Below are 20,274 nucleotides of genomic sequence, written 5' to 3'. Positions count from 1 at the left end.
GGTAACAAATCAAGGTCAAAAGTCATAAGGACTTCATACAGTTTCTCCAGAGTGGAACTTCATCATTCATTATGCAATTATTTACCAAAGATGTTCATCCTGGAACGAACAACTGGGTCGTGCAGAAGGAGTTTTGTGTGCAAAGCATGTGTCCTTTGGTAAAAGTAACAGTAAGGTGGTTGAAGATTAAAGGTTTTCTGGCAGGCTTTTTTCTGCCTAACTCACAGGTCCGATAGTGGGCCCCATTCCCAATGCTAAATATGGTTATTTTTTCCCAATTCTCAAAAAAAAATCCCAATTTCCGACCAAAATAATGGAAGCCAAAAAAATGCGTTTCCCGATAGATATCCTTAATAATATATCGAGCTATGTATTTTATTTGAACTTCAAGCATAACAAAGTCTTTTTTTTTTCATACACATACTTACGTTAGCAGTTGACAATGACTGGTGCATGGTTAAAAAAAACAGTTAAATATTTTTCTTATTTCGGCAATACAAATGTATGAAAGCATAAGATTTAATAAGAAAATATCAGAAAAATGATTTCCCAAATAATGCTTTTGTCAATGAAAATTCTTCCCAATTTGGAATATTTTGCAGCTCGAAAAATCCCAATTTTGCTAGATACCTTTTCCCTAAATAGACAGAAAAAGGCCTGTCTTGCTGTATTGGGCCAGTGATGGAATAGTTGGATGATTTTCTAACAACAAAAATGGTAAAGGTAGCCTTTGAGCTTGCATAGCTTGTAACTTATACATGCATACCTATACTAGACAATATTGCAGCGTTTTCCTCACAATCATTGATTTTTAGTTTGTAAAAATAAGTTCTGGTGAATACTGTTAAGATTACTTTTGAACTTTTGTAGCTTCCAACTTGTGTGTCTCTACTGGACAAGATGGCAGTGTTTTACTCAAGATCATTGATTTTGGGTCTGCCAAAATGAGGCATGAGGTGAACGACTTCAATGGCATGACACCTGCTTACATGGCTCCAGAAATTTTCAGAAACCTGAAAATGTGAGTATTTTAATAATATCTTAAAAGTCCTTGTCTGCATAAATAATTTAATGCTTGCTTAATGGGAGAATCGTTTTGTATGAAAGGGATGGCATTTATTTCATAATGAAGTATTTTGTTTATAAAAATACAAATAATTATAAATAATGGAGAGTATTGCCATCTTTGTAAGAACATTTACTCAGTCCATTAACTTGAGAGGCATCACATGCTATCAGATCGGTGTGATCTGCATCTTTATTGAAATTACAATTACACTTCAACACCTTTATTTCGAAGTCGTCGGGACCGTTAAAAAACTTCGGATTAACGATAATTGGAAACAAACATTTGACAGAAGACCTATTTGATTTTGTAAAAATAAAACGTTGAATTTGCATGGTTTGGTTACACGCTACTATTAATTATGGTTTTCTTAAAAACGTAATCTACTCACCACACGTTTGTTTGTTACTACAGAATGCAAAACTACATAAATAGTAATTATTGGCTTTTGACGACATTATAAAATTAACACGCTACTAATAATAGTAATTCTTACCCAATCACTATTATAATTTGACCAATGTCAAAGGAATATTTTATTTTGGTTGTTAAATGTTTGTTTGAAGCTATTTGTGCTAATTTAGTTCAATTTTGTCAAGTTTGTATGGACTGGGGCTTAAATGTGTACGTTTAGAAATATGTGTTGAAGAAAATTTTCTAAGTTGGATACTAGTTTGTAAAAACCATTAGGCCGAAATTTCCAAATATAACATTTTGTGTATGTTCATACAATAATGCCCCGGATCGATAGATCGAGGGTATATTGTTTTTTGCCTGTCTGTCTGTCATTCTGTCCCAAAACTTTAATATTAATGTAAAGTTTTGCAATAACGTTTTAAATATTAAACATAGCAACTTCAAATTTGGCATGCATGTGTATCTCATGGAGCTGCACATTTTGAGTGGTGAAAGGTCAATATCAAGGTCATCCTTCAAGGTCAAAGGTAAAAAAAACAACAATACCAAAACTTTAATATTACAGTAAAGTTTTGCAATAACTTTTGAAATACTGAACATAGCAACTTCATATTTGGCACCCATGTGTATCTCATGGAGCTGCACATTTTGAGTGGTGAAAAATCAAGGTCAAGGTCATCCTTCAAGGTCAAAGGGAAAAAAAGCGGCGCATTAGGGGGCATTGTGTTTCTGACAAACATATCTCTTGTTATGTTTAAATGAGTGTTTTATGTGATGTCTAAGTTAAAATCAGATGAATTTTACTTACCAATTCTTATTTAGAAGTGACCATATAATGAAGAAACAACGGTTTGTAAAAAGGAATAGGCTGCAACCTACATTACATTACTGTTTAGCAGATGTTGTTGGTCATTGCACAAAAAATGATAACTTGTCCCAGTGTTATATTTCAAGATTTTGAGATAATCAAATGTTAAAATATTCATTGTTTAATATTTGGTTATGAAAATTCTTATTATTTATGGTATGGCAATTATTTCATTCGTATCAGATATTCCACATTTCAAATATTGAAACAAAACATATACACAAGGATAAAATTACTGAAACACCAAAATTATTTCTAAATGTGTCTTGTTCTGTGAAAATTGGGCAAAATGCATGTGCGTAAAGTGTCGTCCCAGATTAGCCTGTGCAGTCTGCACAGGCTAATCAGGGACTACACTTTCAGCTTTAATGGTATTTTTCGTTAAAAGGAAATCCATTTTTACCGAAAATCTAGTTTAAGTGGAAAGTGTCGTCCTTGATTAGCCTGTGTGGACTGCACAGGCTAATCTGGGACGACACTTTACGCAAATGCATTAGGCCCAGTTTTATCAGAACACGACTCAAATGATGTTAAAATGGATCTTCAGGAGAAAGGACGAGGAGATTTCGGAACAGGCAGACATGTTCTCAGCCGGTCTTGTGTTGATGTTTATGTTGACTGGAAAACATCACAGAAGAACTAGACCGTTTTCAATACATGTATCACCAGAGGTAATGCACAGTCTTATTCATGTCAAGTTCCGTCTGTATCCAAATAAACGCTCCCTGCCTAGTGAACGTGCTCCATTATGTATAACAAGTTTGTACATGTGTGCATGATTTTTCAATCGCTTTTTATCTGGACAAAGGATAATATAAAATACACAAGCAGTGTTAATTGGAAGATACAAATTGTTAATGTAGTGTAAACATACGCATTCGGTAGTGTGTTTCTGCTTACAAATTTAGTTATGCTCTTGTGATAATTCATAAAAGCATTGACAGGTGTGTGCAATTCATTCCATGATTATTTGTTAAAAATCTTAACGTTCTGAAATGAATGTTTTTAAAAATGTTATACATCAAATGCACAATTTCCAGGAGCTTAACAACTATCTGATACGTGGACCAAGTCTGGAATTAGTTTTTGATGCAAGGAATGTCAAGGTTAAGGTCACTGTTACTTATTAATAGCTTAATTTTGGATGAAGGTATGCATAAAAATTCTGTGTGTAGATTGCTTATATGCATACCTATTATGGGAATGTACTTGGGGCCAAAGGCCAGTCACTGTTGCTAAAATTAGAAAAAACGGATGTTGCTTTGGATTCCATTTTTGACCAGTTGAATCAACATCAAGGTCAGTTTTCTTTAAGTAGGAGGAATGTTTTTACTCAATAGCTTAAGTTTGAATGTGAGTATTGTAATAAAATGTTTTATGTTGGTAGCTAACGTGCTGACCTAGCTAGCTTGGAGTTGAGATATACTTTTCACCCAATTGTAGGCACATGTCTTGGCATGAACCTAATTAACGTATCGACCTTTTGAAGGTTACATCTTCATATCACTCTTTCTACTATAGGTATTGTATTGAACCTTCAAACATATGTTAAAGGTTATTGTATTGTGTCATTGACAAAGTTCCACAACTCTGACCTGCAGAACCATTCCGCTTTCTGAAAATTAAGGGTAACTTTTGCATGTAACAGCCAAATATCTCTATATCTAATACAGCTACATGTATTGAATTGAAACTTAATATATGTGTTCAGAACTTAATTTAGCTCATTATTATTATTATGCAGACCTAGTTTTACGATGAAAAGTTATTTATATTAAACTTCCTCTAAAATCAATTGGTTGAACTTTGAAAATTTAGTTTTGCAACATGGCCACTTTTCTTTCTATAATCTATCAATTTTTATGACCACGGATCATAAGATCGGGGGCATATTGTTTTTGGCATGTCCGTCTGTCATTCATTGTGTGTGTCCCAAAACTTTAACCTTGGTTAAAGTTTTGCAATAACTTTTGCATCATTGAAGATAGCAACTTGCTATTTGACATGCATGTGTATCTCATGGAGCTGCACACTTTGAGTGGTGATAGGTCAAGGTCAAGGTCGTCCTTCAAGGTCAAAAGTCAAATATATGGCTTCAAAGCGGCGCAATAGGGGGCATTGTGTTTCTGACAAACACATCTCTTGTTAGATTTAAGTTTGCATGCCTTGTATGCCTTGAGAAGTATAACAGATATTGACCAAAAGGTATGTCTATGGCCACAATATAATATTAATAACAGAAATTCTAAAGCTGTATCAGGATCTTTTCAACATGATTTATATTGGCCATATTCCTGTTTGCCTTATATCTTGTTTTCTTTGGTTCCATTGGCTCTTACTTTTTAAATCAGATAAGAGTAGTAAATAGGTGTTAAATATATATAGTATAGTAATATGTATAGTAATTTATCACCATAAGTTGCAAAATCAATCAATGGAGTCTGTCATCTGTTCAATGCAGTGTGCAAATGCATGAACTAAAGCGATCACTAACTTGTATTTTCTTTTGTGCTGCAGCTTACAACAATGGTTCATGCTGTATCCATTTCATATCGTCAAGATCATCTTTGAAATACCCATCCTAGAGCCGTTCCGAGAATTAATTCACAAACTGCTTGAAAATCTCTTGAAGGACCATCCCTCGGAGAGATTGACCTCATTGCAGGCATGGGGCACTCTACAAGATCATAGTATGGCAAACAAAGTTGTTAGTTAGGGACAACACATATTTATGTTCGTGGTTAATATAAAATTGTGTTACACCTAAGTTGTGCTTGTCCATAATTACTTATCTATATGTGTATAAGGTTGTGCATTCAGTTAGCTTGTATAGTATATTGATATTTGGATATATTGAGGGTCGTTAAACAAGTAAATTAGAAATGTTTATTTTATAAACACAGAATCTATATATTTATTATTTTGATGTCCCCCACCACTATAGTGGGGAACATATTGTTTTTTGCGTTGTCTGTTGGTTGGTTGGTTTGTGTGTTTGTTTGTGCAAACTTTAACATTTGCAATAACATTTGCAATATTAAAGACAGCAACTTCATATTTGGCATGCATCTGTATCTCATAGAGCTGCACATTTTGAGTGGTGAAAGGTCAAGGTCATCCTTCAAGGTCAAAGGTCAAATATATGGTTCAAAATTGCTAATTTAATGTACACTTTTGCAGTATTGAAGATAGCAGCTTGATATTTGGCATGCATGTGTATCTCATGGAGCTGCACATTGTGATATGTGAAAGGTCAAGGTCATCATTCAAGGTCAAAAGTCAAATATATGGGGACATAGTGTTTCACAAACACATCTCTTGTTGCCTTTAACTATCAATCAAAGCTTTATTTGAGGACTTCTGTTGATGCTATGTTTTATGATGATGATGTTAAATTTGCAGTTGAAAGTCCAGAATTCCAGGAAATAACTCCAAAAGGTTCTCTTAAAAGAAAAGCTGGAAATCCAACAACCAGCAGGCACTCCTCAGCTAGCAGTGTTGCTATGGATACTGCTCATATTCATATCAAGGTATGGCACAAAACATTTCTGCTTTTCCTTTCTTTTCTGTTTGTTTTTGTTTGTCTGATTTTTTACCATATGTTACAATATTTCTGTTGTATCACATTATTCCATTTTAAAGTAAGAAAATTACACAGTTATAACCAAGTCTAAATGCATAGTTACTGATAATTTTCCTTTTAAAGACGTTTGTGTCTAATTTCTAAAATTTGTTACTTGGCCATGCTGGTATTCAGACTTAAGATACCTGTACTGACTGATCAGGGATCTACCAACTATGCTCACTGGGCTCGGCTTTCTTTGTTGTCAACAAAAAGTTTCTGCAAAAGTCTGCCGACCCTCAGACTTAGCATGTAGAATTGCACGTGGCCAAGAATTCAAGCATACTGGACCTCATTTCCAATAAACATTTAAGGCCAATTGACAGATTTTAGTCGATTTGTTAGTAAATCGGAAGTTGTTCCAGTAGTAGTTTCCCAACTACCAGACGTTTTTGGCCGGCAATACTTTACTGACTTGTGTTTTATGGGTATGGAATCCTAGCCTGTCAATTTAAATCAAAGGGTGATAAATGCATGCATGGGAAATAGAGAATGAAGAGAGAGGCTTGTTTTGGAGATGTTATAAGTTTGATTGTTTAAAGTGTAACACAACTCTCCTAAAGAATGAAAGTTTATTTGAAGGTAGCTCACATGCAGACTTTGCTTGGGGTTCATTTGGGTAGATTGTAAAATTTTGTAAACTTGATTTCTTGTAATAGCCATGTGTTTCTTTGTAGAATGAAACAAGTCTAAAAGAGACCATGCCATCACCAGTGGTAGACCTTCGTGGAGGCAGGACTCAATACCTGCCTGCCACCAACTTGGGAGAATATGACATGATTGATAACGTTTCTAACACAGTAGACAGTTTTAAGAAGCCCAGACTGGACCCTGATGTTGGTACAGAAAGGTCAAGGGTCAAGGTAAGATCTTGTTACAAAGTGCTATCCATGATTTATAAACTGTTAAGTACGTTTAGGTATTAAACATGGGAATATTTCCGTTAAAGCTTGCTGCATTGTTGAGATTGACATGGATTTGTCATTTAAAGTTTTTGCTCCGTTGTATGAATTGTATTCTAAGCTCAGAGTTCTCACTATATTTAAAGATTTTCTGAAATCATACTACTAATCCGATTATTTAAAACTCATACCCACTTTTTGAACATGCATGAATAGATTTATCTGCTGTATTACTAACATGCAAGGAACAAAATTCCCATTTACAATTTAACCAAAGAAGTTTAAACGCTTTTTGGATTGTATAGATTACATTTCAACCAAATTCATCTATATAAATATTTAAGTTTGTATTGGTTATTTATTGGTGTATTTTAAAACATATACATTTCTTGATATCTTTTTTCTATTTCTTTTATAGGTTCCCAATACTGAAGGCTGGAAACCGACCGATTTGGTAGTGAACCTGAGTCAATCAACTCAAGTCATGGTTGATAAAACAGCTGTGTTCGACCAAGCATGGGATGAACATGCAGGACAGGAAGCAGATGAAAGTGATATGCTTACGGCAGATACATCCGATGTTGGAGAAGATGAGCAAGAAGTACATCAACTCACAGCTGATGCCGTAGAAGACAATGCTGCTAGAGATTGGAGTATGGGGGACCCACCTGATGATCAACACAACAATAAGTTGCCTATTTTTCAAGAACTCTTGTCGGATATGGACAGTCCAGTTCTATCATATAATGAGGCAGTGCCTTATATCTGAAAACTGGGCTTATAGAAACATGTACTATTAATCATTATTATTCGTGGATCTTTCTTTGTTTTCATTGGTTGAACAATTCACAAACATGTCGGAAAATAATCTATGCTCATAACTACATAATCAGAAATCCACGATTTAATGTCCACAAAACAGTCTTTTTTTTGGGAAACCACAAAATTATGAACCTCTTAGCACGCAAGCATTCTGCATGCATACTGTCATTGATTTTTATTTAGAACCTCGTTGCTTGAGGGCCAGAAGTGATAATAGGCCTGCAGAGTGAATAATCGTCCCGAATGCTGTAGGCCTGAGGGCGATTATTCACTCCAGGGCCGATTATCACTTCCGGCCCTCCCCTTTAGCAACGGTGGTATTAGCGTCTTTAATACTTAATCCCCGTTAACTGTACTATTTATTACAGAACCAGATTTCCGTACTTTAATTTTCATTCAATTAATCACGCAATTAATGATGTATCTCATGTGATATAATTTCTGTGATGAAACACAGTTTTAGCTAGACTCTCTGGATTTAAGGGACAACACTTCAGTCGTGGAGGATTTATATTTAACAGTTAAATATTTTTTAGCATCGAACGAATCCAAAACTTATTTCGGATTGTGTGTTTGTCATGCATTATTAGGAATCCATTTTGTGTAATTGCTCCGACAAGTCATTCGATTTCGTTAATCATGTTTTTGGTGAAAGGGGTTAGCATTTGATACAAATGGAATAGCACATCCTTGCTATTTTATTAGCTCAGCTGTTTTTGGAGAAAACCAAAGCTATTGTCATTGCCAGCTCGTCGTCCACCGTCAGTCGTCCGAAGTAGGCGTTTTGCTAAAACCTTAACATTGGCTCTAAAATCAAAGTGACCTCTTTGACCTCTTATTTAAAACTTATACATAGGCTCTAAAGTAAAAATGCCTCCACCTACAACTTTTAAACTTCACTAGGTCAAAGGTCAAGGTCACTGTGACCTCTTAATATAAAACTTTACCATAGGCTCTAAAATCAAAGTGCTTCCACCTACAACTTTGAAACTTCATATGTAGATGTACCTTGATGAGTTACACACGCCACACCCATTGTTGGGTCACTAGGTCAAAGGTCAAGGTCACTGTGACCTCTAATATAAAACTTTAACATAGGTTCTAAAATCAAAGTGCTTCCACTTACAACTTTGAAACTTCATATGTAGATGCACCTTGATGAGTTCTACACGCCACACCCATTTTTGGGTCACTAGGTCAAAGGTCAAGGTCATTGTGACCTCTAAAAAAAATTCTGACAAGCTTTCGCAGCCGAGCGTGGAACCCGTTATGCGGTGCTCTTGTTATTATAAACATCGGGTTTAAGTTGTTGAGGTAAGTGTTTCTTTAACTATAAAGTTTGCTGTTCGATGAATCCTGTTAAAGCTCAAATAGAGGCATATCTAATGTATAGAAGAGTTTCAGTTTCAACATGTCGTTAACATTATGTTCGATTCTTTCGTTGAGTTGTGGTTAATTGTATTGATCACCGTTGGCTGAGACTGAATGTGGACGCCATTTTGTTATTACGTAGCGCGTTGGCGGTAACGTCACATGCTTTAGCTCCGGGGCCGATTATTGATTATCAACATTTGGTCCTGCAGGGCCAAAGGTAATAATCATCTTGCTTTGACCGATAATCACATGCATTTGAGTCAATTTTGTTACGATATATAGTTACATAAATATAAACAACATTTTATTTCTGTGTTGGAATATATATATGCATAAAATTTTGTCTGGAACATTTTTTTCACCTTTTGTAAAATAGATTTAGTTGAATCATCTACAAGACGAAGTGATGTTTCCATAATGCAACATTATTATTTGAAGTTTAAGGTGTTCACATGTAATTATAATACTTGTTAGTGATGACAGTGTATAGATGTTTTGCTATTGATACCACAAAGTGTTTTTGTTTATATATTTTATTTGAATGTAAATGAAATATTTAAATTATGTGATATTAATTCATTTTCTGTGCAGAATGATGTTTCATTTATAGCGTGTAACTAATGACAAAGTGTTTTCACTTTAGAAAATAATTATGACTGCTTTGTTTGGTGTTATTTTGCTGTGGAAATAAGTAAAATTAATGTTACAAGTTAATGTAAAACAGATTAATTTTGTTATGTTTATTCAATGGTGTGGTTGTATTTAGTTTTTGTTGGGCCATGAACTTTATTATCTAGTTGCCCAATGACCTTAAAACAAGCGCCACTCATTGTTTAATGTATACATATTTATATTTGTATTATATTTGTATTTGGTTGTTGTTTGAGAGTGATTATTATATATGATTGTTTTGATTGATATCTGATGTAAACAAACATAAAATTATGTTTTGTTATTGCTATGAATGCTCTATGAATTTCCATTTTTTTCCTTTAAAGTAGTGGATTCATACATTCAATTGCAACATCATTTAAATATATTTAACGTTATTTCTTTCCTTGCCACAGAACACAGTTCCTTCATTTGATTTGAAAATTTAAAATACTTTGTCATCCATCAGAATAACACAATATTCGTAATAACCCATGCTGAAATGTGTCTTTATGATGTAATATAATTAAAATTAACATGTAGTGATTGAAATGTTACACGGTATACTAGCTTTGTGTATTGACATTGTGATTGAGACTTAAGTGGTTATTCTAGATTTTTGTGTGCATATTGGGATTGGGATCGAGAAATGCATGAATTGATGCTGAGACAGGGTATGTTTTATATACGACATCTTATTATGTTTATTTACATGTTATGTGATTGGGAGATGATGTCAACAACAATAATTGGGAAAGAAATTTGCGAATATTTGTTGACAACAAAAATCATTTGTCCGGACAATGCAAAAACGACATGAACTCTTTTACTATTGAAAATCATTGTGCTATCACTATGATTATTCATGTTTTACATCAATTAGGAATGTGTGTATGAATTGATAAATTTAATGGGAAATCAATTGTATAAAACGCTTTTCTGCTTGGGGTAGGAAGCTTTATATGGACATGGTTATTGCGAATTTATGCATGGATACTTGTAGGAAATATATGTATGGTGGCTGCAATGGGGAATTTTTCATACATATATAAACAATTGTCCCTTTATAATTGGAATTTATGCATGACCGCAGATTAGAAGTGTGTGTATACACTTGATTTAAATGTGCAATTGTTAATGATTTTTATGTCAAATTATATTATTGAAATGAAAATGCATTTTAAAGCTTTTGTTTTTACTATTTATAAAATATTTAAATGTTGTTACGTGCAGTTTAAATACAAACATTGTTTTTGGCCTTTTAACCATTATTATAGTGCTGGTGTTTTAAGACTTGAACCAACTATTCTATACATGTAGCTGTTAATTGTCTGGTAACTAAGTACTGGGATTTTATGTTTGTTTATTGAAGTTTAATTTGATTGATAGACACCTGGATAATCTATGCTTAATAATTTACTAGTTTATTGATCCTATCATTTTACATGCTGCAAATGTTGTCATCATATATGTTTAATTTTATGATTTGTTGATTTTTATAGAAACTCTAATAATTGGATAGTATTAAATGAACTTTTAATTTAATTCCTTTGAAAGAAAATAATTTTAAAATCGTGTTGATGATATCTTTATATGAAATAGTACTTAAGGAATTATGTACTGAAATTATGAGAATATGATTTTGGTAATGAATTTGGTACCATGTATATATAAATTGTAAATGTATAACCATTGTGTTTGTAATAACATGTCTTGAACTGTTATTTGTACACTTAGTTTTTCAATGGATTCGTGGGGCCTAAGAACCGTCGCTTACAACACAAAAAGTGAAATGCTTATATCTAATAAATTACCACACATGCTTAGACTCGCACTTGCGTTAAAAGGAAAATTAAAATTGTCAATTAATGTTAGTGATAAATACGAATTCAAGAATTCTGACTTATTGTATCCAATAAACAACTTAATCACTAAGCATTGGGCTTATTCTATTCAATAAACAATGTAATAATTAAGGTTTGGATAAATAGTTTTAGATACAAAATCTTATAGACTAATCATTGAAATTGCTTTATCCAAGCAATATAAAACTTGTTTACTAAAACATGGATTTATTGTATTCAATAAACAACTTGAAGGCCAAGAAACGGACTAATCGTATCATAAAAAATCCTAAGACTTAGAATCATATTGTATAGAATAATCAGTTTAAAGAGAATGGACTTAGTGAATCACATGAAAAACATAAAGACTAGTCATTGGATATATTGTTTCCAATAAACAACTTAAAGGCAAGGAATTCGACCTATTTTACTTCATGAACAATTTAAAGACTCAACTTTGGACTCATTGTATATATAAACAATAATAACACAAAGCATCTGACTTATTGTTTCCAATATACTGTATTCAATGAACAACTTAGATTTTAAGTATTGAAATTATCGTGTCAAAACAACTTATAAGGACCATTTTGGCTTTTCTCGTCTAAAGAACATCAGAAACACTAATCAAGACAAAGCATTTGACTTATTGTTTAATATTGTGCAATCATGCTTGATCGTCAAATAATGATTTCATTGATACAACACAAAGGCAGATTGATCAATAGGTACCATGTGTTCAGATGTAAAAATAAATTTAAATATTAATAAGAAATTCGAATTGTCGCTAATTTCACTTACAGTAACAATCTTTAATGTATAGGACCGTAGCATTTGTTTGTAAACTGCAACATTATATTCATGTAATTATAGTGTATACTCGATGCAAGTGGGTACATGTATGTTCACGTTATTCATTAACAGGGACTGTTATAGTAATGTAGTTAACAGTTAATACATTGCATCCGTAATATAGCTAACTAGCTTTGAAATGCGTGTATTCTGTTGTGCATGTACTTAACAATTACGTGAGAAATAGTGTTTCGATATGCTATGCATATTCATTAATATATGATGCAAGTGTATTGATTTACTATCTGAAAATAATACTCTGCAACACAAACCAATCATCAACTTCACTGAGAGCCTATTATGACGTTGCCTTCAAAGACTCGTTCAATCATTCTGTCTTTTAGTTCACTCATGCCATACATGTATGACCCGTGTGGCACTGCAGTATCGAGTTTTAAAACATTCACATAAAATAGTTTTAATTTATTTCGAGGAAATAGATTTATATCTATTTGAAATTATTGCTCAATATAATTCAAAGACTATTTAAGAACTTTATTGGCGAATTTCATTAACAAGACAATTCAGTATGATACTTTATTGTCCGTGCAAACACGCAGCACCATCATCGGCAATGGCATGCAAATAACGCCGACATCTTGTTCGTTGCTTGAGTGGGGAGAATCCTTAGTATGTTTAACGGTAAAACGACGACATTCGTGATAATAATATACAAATAGAAGGAAAACCCGATGACCAACATTCGCGGTAGGCACGTTTATTGCGTTCAACTGCGTTGGCAACTTGTACATCATGTTTTGTATTATGTCAAATGTTCCGAGCGTTTTTTTGGGGCATGATTAAAATTCGGATGATATTGTGATTTAATATTTTTTAACGTTCTTCATCTTTCATACGAAATGTTTGGCCTACTATATCAAATAAAACAAGACGTCTTGCTGCTGATAAATTTTGATAGAAAATTCGATTTTATACAAGAATGTTAACATACACAAAACGATGTTGACATTTAAATTAACACATTTTAAAACTGATAACATTATTGTGTAAGTTCTATGTTTAAGGTGGCTTTACTTTATACTTTGGAAGGCTGCGTTTCCATACCACTGGCACTATTAAACTTGTATAAGTGCTTGTCCGACGACTCTTTCCAAATAACTGTTAATAGTTTTTCATAACAGTGTATAATATAAGTCTTTAAGAATTCTTTGTTTGGGATACCCTAAATTGGTACAATCCAAAAGTATTGAGAGGTTTGGATAAACACTTTAATGAGCGAGGTGCACATCATTCTATACATAGATAGTGACGTCACTACGTTTAATGTCAGAAAGACCTGTGTGTGCACAATGCGGTGCACATTGCAAAATATTACGGTTACACTCAAGGGGAATCGTCTCAGTAACACTATTTAAAGATAACATTAAACCAGCCGTCAAAGACCAGTTTTTTCCCGCTCTGATTGTAATTGCTTCTCAAAGTATAAGTGTAGGTGGTATTTGGATGGGTTAACCATATACACATATTTTTATTGTTATCAAAATATACATTATATGTCAACCTAGATTCGGAAAAATCATTCACTTACCTACCTACGCACCTGCTACGGATTACGTTATTCCAAATTATGTTTAAGGATGTAATAGTACGCATATTCACTATTATAGACTCACAACAAATACTGTATGTGTTTGTGGTGTATATTGCACACGATCTTAAGGATGTAATAGTAAGCATATTTACTGTTATTGACACGCAACAAATACTTTATGTGTTTGCGGTGCGTTTTTCCAAACAATGTAAAAGATCGAATAGAAAGCATATTCAATATTAGAGACACGCAACAGATACTGCAAATTTCTATGGGGGCTGATTTCTGCCATATTGTTCTCGCATGTTAGCAGGTTTGAAGTTCAGTAATACAACAGCACTCCAGAACAATAAATCTTCCTACAGAAACAACACATTAAATCACCTTTTATTGTAACGTTATCTTGTTTGCGACTTTGAAGCACGCGCGAACATTAAATCAAAAGCGCTAAGAAGATAAGCTTGTACCCATCAGCAAGGAAACACTTATTCTTACGCCTATTACACTCGGTCAAAAAAGGAGAAATGCGCCACATTGGGTTTAATTTTTTACATTGACACACGCCATTTAAGTCATCTTTTCCATGGGACTTCCACTCGCACCTGACATAACGCCTCAGTTATTTAGAAATATTACCCACTCGCAGTGTAGAAATAAAGTGTTTTGAAGAAATATAAATGTGTAGTAACAATTTATGAAGAAAATGACTTGAAAATCTGTTAGAATTAAATGCAGTGAACTTCTGTTTAACTTTCATGGCAACTTGTTAACTGGTACAGGTATCTTCCAGAAAGTGCAACGAAGACACAGCCTTCATTAACATTTATCTTGTATACGTGAAAGATTATTCAAACAATCAATTTATAACAACTCAATATCTTCAACGACTTTGATGGTGTTGGCTTTATGTTAAACTTATATGAATGGTGAGCATACTTTCTGGTGTTTAATAGGTCGATAATTGCGCCAATTATAATGTATATTGACGCCATAACAATTAATCGCGATGTCATATGAGCAGCAGTAGAAATACTTATAATTTACAACAGCGTTAACAATGATAAAAGTAACAACAACGACAGCAACTAATAATATTTCTATTTAAACAATAAATAATAATAGTAGTAATAATAATAGTAATAATAAAGAACTTGATAATTGGCCGATAAAATATGTACGTGTTTATTTATATTTGAAAATATCAATTGTTGAAACATGACTGAGTAAAATCAAAAGGAATCTATTAAATTGAAGGTTTTTTTTCTCTAGAAGATGCAACAGTCTTTGTCAGGTCTTTCTACAGCATTATATTTTCTGGTTGGTACACTGTTTGTTTCTTTTTTAATTTAACCATTCCATGAGCGTTTGCAGAAATAGGCATTCAAAAACAAGAGCTATTTCTTCCATGCCATGTTGCTGTCTGTGAGCGTTACTTCAGCCGTATGCACTGTTGCCCAACGGACGTCTCTACACACATGTGGCCTGGGGCACAGGTACAGGCGGGGAAGGCAGGAGTCTGTGGACAGAACATGCTATTTAATCTGTGAACAACCATGTCAAGAAAAAGTCCTTATGCTTCAAAATATTTGCTTAAATTATATGATATATCAGAACGGTCGTAAGTGCAAAAATGTTATTTGAAAGAATGTCAAAGAACTAGTTTGCAAACTCGCTTTAATGTTTGCTTAAGAAACATGTATGTTTCCTAAGGTTTATATCTTAAACATAACCTTGGTCACACATGTAAAAAAAAAATGGAAGGGTTACACAAATATGACAACAAACTTAACGAATGTCAAGGTATTATTTCTATCACGTTCGTTTAAATTTGCATTTTTTAGTCCTAATAACCTGACAGAATTACTAACACATTGTTTAAATGATTATCATAATAATATCTTTACTGAACATTTATACACTTCTCCGTTAGAAGCGACATATGACCTACTCTTATTATAAGGGTAACTTTAACTATAGCGTGTCACAAAAGCAACGAATAATCTCCGACGCCGGTTGCATGTTGCAATAAGTAGAAAGTGGTAGCAATTAAAAATGACACCCCGTAGGAGTGCCAGTTCCGACCCCAGGGCCTGATTCGAACACGTTTTGCAGAGGATCACAACACACGTTTGAAACAATAATAATAAACGAGCCTTTTGGCCTTGCGGTTTTTGGGGAAAAGATTACTACTTTGCTATATATATTCTATAACAATTCTAAAACGTCACAATGTGATCAGTTATGACCTTCTAGTAACGATTCAATTAAATGTGGTGAAAAACCACTAATCGATGTTAAATGATTAATCTAATAATCTAGTACATTGTGGGTACAGATATGTAAAAAATGTTATTTGCTATAACGTCTAAAATACTTTTACTCATAATCTAATTTAACAAGTTCGAGTGTGTAAAAGTGGCTTACTTTCGTAATTTTTTATCTTAAGATGATTTAAATTTGGACAACTTCATATTGCAAGAAACAAATATTGCAGTTTAACAGTGAACTTAGCTTGGCAGTTTTGCGTATACGGACAGACATTAAAAATGCATAATTATGTGACAGTTTGAGACACTAAAGTATTTTTTTTTCAAGCATACGGACATAAGACAAAATGGAAGAGAGATATAAAGACGAACAGTCGTCCATGTTAATTCTAGTATATTTACTTTGACAAGTCTCGCTCAAAAGCATAAAACATGAAGCAGCATTGTCGAATCCAATACACATAAAGTGGGCAAGAGCAGGAGAAGAAACCATTATTATACAAAACGGTACTATATTTATGACCAGGAACTTACTGCCGACCAGACCCAAACCAATGCACTAGATAGCACATACACACACGCACATAAGAAACACAAAAACATAAACACAACTGGGTCCACCGTCTTGGAATTGTCAATGAAAAATCTCTGAGTCTTTAGGCGGTATTAAGGAGGTACAAGTGTTCAATGATTATATATCGACCAGAGCACATGAACAGTAAATGAAATCAAAACGTGCATCAACTACATGTGGCCTTAATTAAAAATCTCAACTAGTTTTAACATTCAGATCATCGTCATTTAATGCAGGAAGAAGCCGTAATACAGTTGTTTAAGGCCAAATAACAAAGCCTGGAATATAAGATATAATACAATTATGTGTTTTGAGATGTAATGCTTCTATGACCTTTCTTTATTTGACCATTTGACTATGGGTAACTTCTCTAAAGGGTAGTTAGCAACAAGAAAGATCTTCTTTAATGGGTGAGACACGTACCGTATTGTTTTCATTTCTTATAGCCATTGACTTTATATTATTAACATTGCTTGCAAATTTTCATTTCGATTTTTCAACTTAAAAAAAAAATACAAATGAGTTACCTTTACCGACGGCAACAATTCAATAAATATGCGTATTTTGAAATAAGTTGTATTCCCGTGAATTCCCATGAACATTAATTAAGGTCTTATTATAATAACAAAGTACTTACAAAGTCTGCCATGGAGACTATCTGCCTCGTCCCTTCCCCCGGCGTTGGGACAGCCTGGGTATACAACTGACACAGGGACGTGCTTTCGTCAAACTGCATGAACGTGCACCTGATCATAGGGACATAGGCAAATAATACAGGAGAAATTTATAGTCTTGTGTAACTTACTTATTCTGTAACTGCTGATTACTAATTAAACCAATCATTTAATATTATGAAGATGAATATAATTTTATTTTAATGCTGACTTTTTGACGATGTTTACTTTGATGTTCAGGTACACGCACCTAAGAAAAACAGAACAAGGGACAAAATTGTCACAAAACCAGGTTTTCATTGTGAAAAAAAATCTGATTATGGCAGTAAACTCAAACTGAACTTTTGAAATGAACAAAAAAAATAACCCCCTTTGTAAGTTTTTTTTTAAATCTATTTTTAGTCGTGGCGACCTTGACATTGGAGATATTGACGTGATTCTTTCGTGCGACACACCGTCCCATGATGGTGAACAAATGTGCCAAATGATTTTAAAATCTCACAATGAATGACATAGTTATGGCCAGGACAAGCTAATTTATGGCCATTTTTTACCTTTGAACTCAAATTGTGACCTTGACCTTGGAGATATCCACGTAATTATTTCGCGCGACACACCGTCCAATGATGGTGAACAAATGTGCCAAATGATTTTAAAATCTGACAATGAACGACATTGTTATGGCCCGGACAAGCTTGTTCCGCCCGCCCGCCAGCCCGCCAGCCAGCCAGCCAGCCCGCCAGCCAGCCAGCCAGCCCGCCCGCATTCGCCAATCTAATAACCAGTTTTTTCCTTCGGAAAACCTGGTTAAAAAGGAAGAAAATATACGGGAAACATGTTCGATAAGGCAAAAGAAGTCCACTACCGTCGCCACAAAAAATTTCATCAATAATCTTACGATTCTCAATTAACCGTTTTTTTCGGTTAATTTTATCTAAATTGAAGTTAATTGTTATTACATGCTGAATCATTTTTTAAGTAAATATAGCAAATAAAATCTAACACTCAAAAGAAATACCCCATGCAAGTAAAGGATTGGCACAAAATAAAAGGGTCGGTCGGGTTTGTGGCTATTGTTTACGCTCGTCTTTATTCGTGTGTGTAATGTGCTTATAATTGTGTCGATATAGTCACATGTCATAGTCAAGGCCAAATGTTGCGTTGTAATCTGTTGGGAAAGCTGAAGTTCAAAAAGTGATATTACCTCGATAAGTGATAATACCTCGATTTTTTCGACGCCTTGTACGATTATCATTTTATACTGACTGAATTTAACGCTGCAAGTTTCAAACACATGAACAGATTGTAATACCGCAATACAAAGAAGGATATTTTAGTCGCATTGATTGAGACCAACTAAATGAATAACGAAGAACACACACATAATAAAAAAAACCAGCTTGAGACAAAATTATAAAAAAAACGCATGGGTAAAACTATTAAGTCATTAATACAAATTCTTGCGTAAATTAAGTAATAAAGAAGGTTTTCAACCAGTGAAACATGCTTACGATGAGGTTCTCCAACACCGCTCAATACATTGACCGTACGGTAGCGTGACCGTGTGCTGAAATTGTGAAAAATAGTAATACACATGGAATCTTCTAACCTTTATTTAATCATAAGTATCATTAATCAAAATTAACTGATTTCGTATTATCCTTGCTGGTTGCACAGAAATATATGGGTTTTTTATATACTATTTTTATAATCCGTTTCTTTCAGTCATGTTACCATTTCGGTACAAACACTTTTAACTTAACGGTTCCCATGACTACTCGTAGACATGGTACACAATCACTTGCTTTACAGTATAGAACTATTTTAAATCAATTATTTTTTGTTTCTTCTTGTTATTTAAAAACAAATGACATAAAAACTACTTACAAAGGGCACAGTTGTGTTCGCTATTAAACCCCTCGTTGATTTAACATTTGTCTGAACCTTCTAACAAATTGCTAGCACTCCCGAAACTGACCAGATTCCGAACAAAAAGGCTAGGACAAATCTCGTACACCCCGACATCTTGCACATTTTTGTCTTCGATATATCAATATCCGTTCAACAGTTTGGAAAGATTTCCGATTTTTTTTTCAGCATTAAATGTATCCTACATCAGATAATTCTACCGTCTAAAGCAAACCTTCGGTATACTAGAACTAAGTAAACAAACTATTGATGCGTCGTCATGATTAAATATTCATGACAGACGACAAACGGTTCCGTGTGATTCTCTAAGCATTCAATATTCCATTCGTTAGCTTCTGAAACATGAATATTTTGCCTCGCTAGAACTGTTTATTGAATATTACTAATGAATAAAATATTAACTACGGGCTTTGTTAACTTTGTGAAATGAAATGTTTGGCTGGGTTAATACAGAACGTTAGAATAAATCGTTAATTTAAAGGGATCTTTTCACGGTTTGGTAAATTAACAAAATTGAAAAAAGTTGTTTCAGATTCGCAAATTTTCGGTTTAGTTATAATATTTGTGAGGAACAGTATTACTGAACATTTGGTTTTATATAGCCATAATATGCATCTTTTGGCGATTTAAAAACCTAAAAATTATAAAGCGTTGCAACGCAAAACGATTGAATAATTTGGAGAGTTCTGTTGTTGTCGTTTAAATTTGTGAAACTACGAAGATTGCTTATATAACGTATCAAATACGCACCTAATGTATGCTTGGCAGGATAGCTCAGTTGGCTTATGCGTTTTTACTTCAGGATTCCGGGGGTCACTGGTTCGAGCCCTGCTGCGGGCTACTTGATTTCCTTTTTAAAT

The 20,274-nt window shown here is 33.7% G+C and overlaps 1 protein-coding gene and 1 long non-coding RNA gene across 2 annotated transcripts in view; one reads left to right on the top strand and one right to left on the bottom strand.

The window, feature by feature from the left end:
• The window catches only part of LOC127838965 (serine/threonine-protein kinase Chk1-like), a 31,056-nt gene extending 19,610 nt beyond the window's left edge, over positions 1–11,446 (top strand). The window contains exons 6-11 of the mRNA XM_052367103.1: positions 871–1,021; positions 2,899–3,022; positions 4,912–5,041; positions 5,754–5,881; positions 6,651–6,836; positions 7,294–11,446. Of these exons, the coding sequence (XP_052223063.1) occupies positions 871–1,021; positions 2,899–3,022; positions 4,912–5,041; positions 5,754–5,881; positions 6,651–6,836; positions 7,294–7,644 (1,070 nt within the window). The 3' untranslated portion in view covers positions 7,645–11,446. The remainder of the gene's footprint in view (positions 1–870; positions 1,022–2,898; positions 3,023–4,911; positions 5,042–5,753; positions 5,882–6,650; positions 6,837–7,293) is intronic.
• Positions 11,447–15,141: 3,695 nt separating this feature from the next.
• On the bottom strand, positions 15,142–19,697 carry LOC127838043 (uncharacterized). Its single transcript, XR_008029620.1, has 4 exons — positions 19,373–19,697; positions 18,997–19,052; positions 17,449–17,557; positions 15,142–15,486 (listed from the first exon to the last, which is right to left on the bottom strand). It is a non-coding gene; the product is annotated as an uncharacterized LOC127838043 (long non-coding RNA).
• Between the last annotated feature and the right edge of the window lie 577 nt (positions 19,698–20,274).

Source organism: Dreissena polymorpha, chromosome 7 (assembly GCF_020536995.1).
Source record: "Dreissena polymorpha isolate Duluth1 chromosome 7, UMN_Dpol_1.0, whole genome shotgun sequence".
NCBI classification, from domain to species: domain Eukaryota; kingdom Metazoa; phylum Mollusca; class Bivalvia; order Myida; family Dreissenidae; genus Dreissena; species Dreissena polymorpha.
Note: the sequence above shows the minus strand (reverse complement) of the source record. Positions and strands in the feature narration are given on the sequence as shown.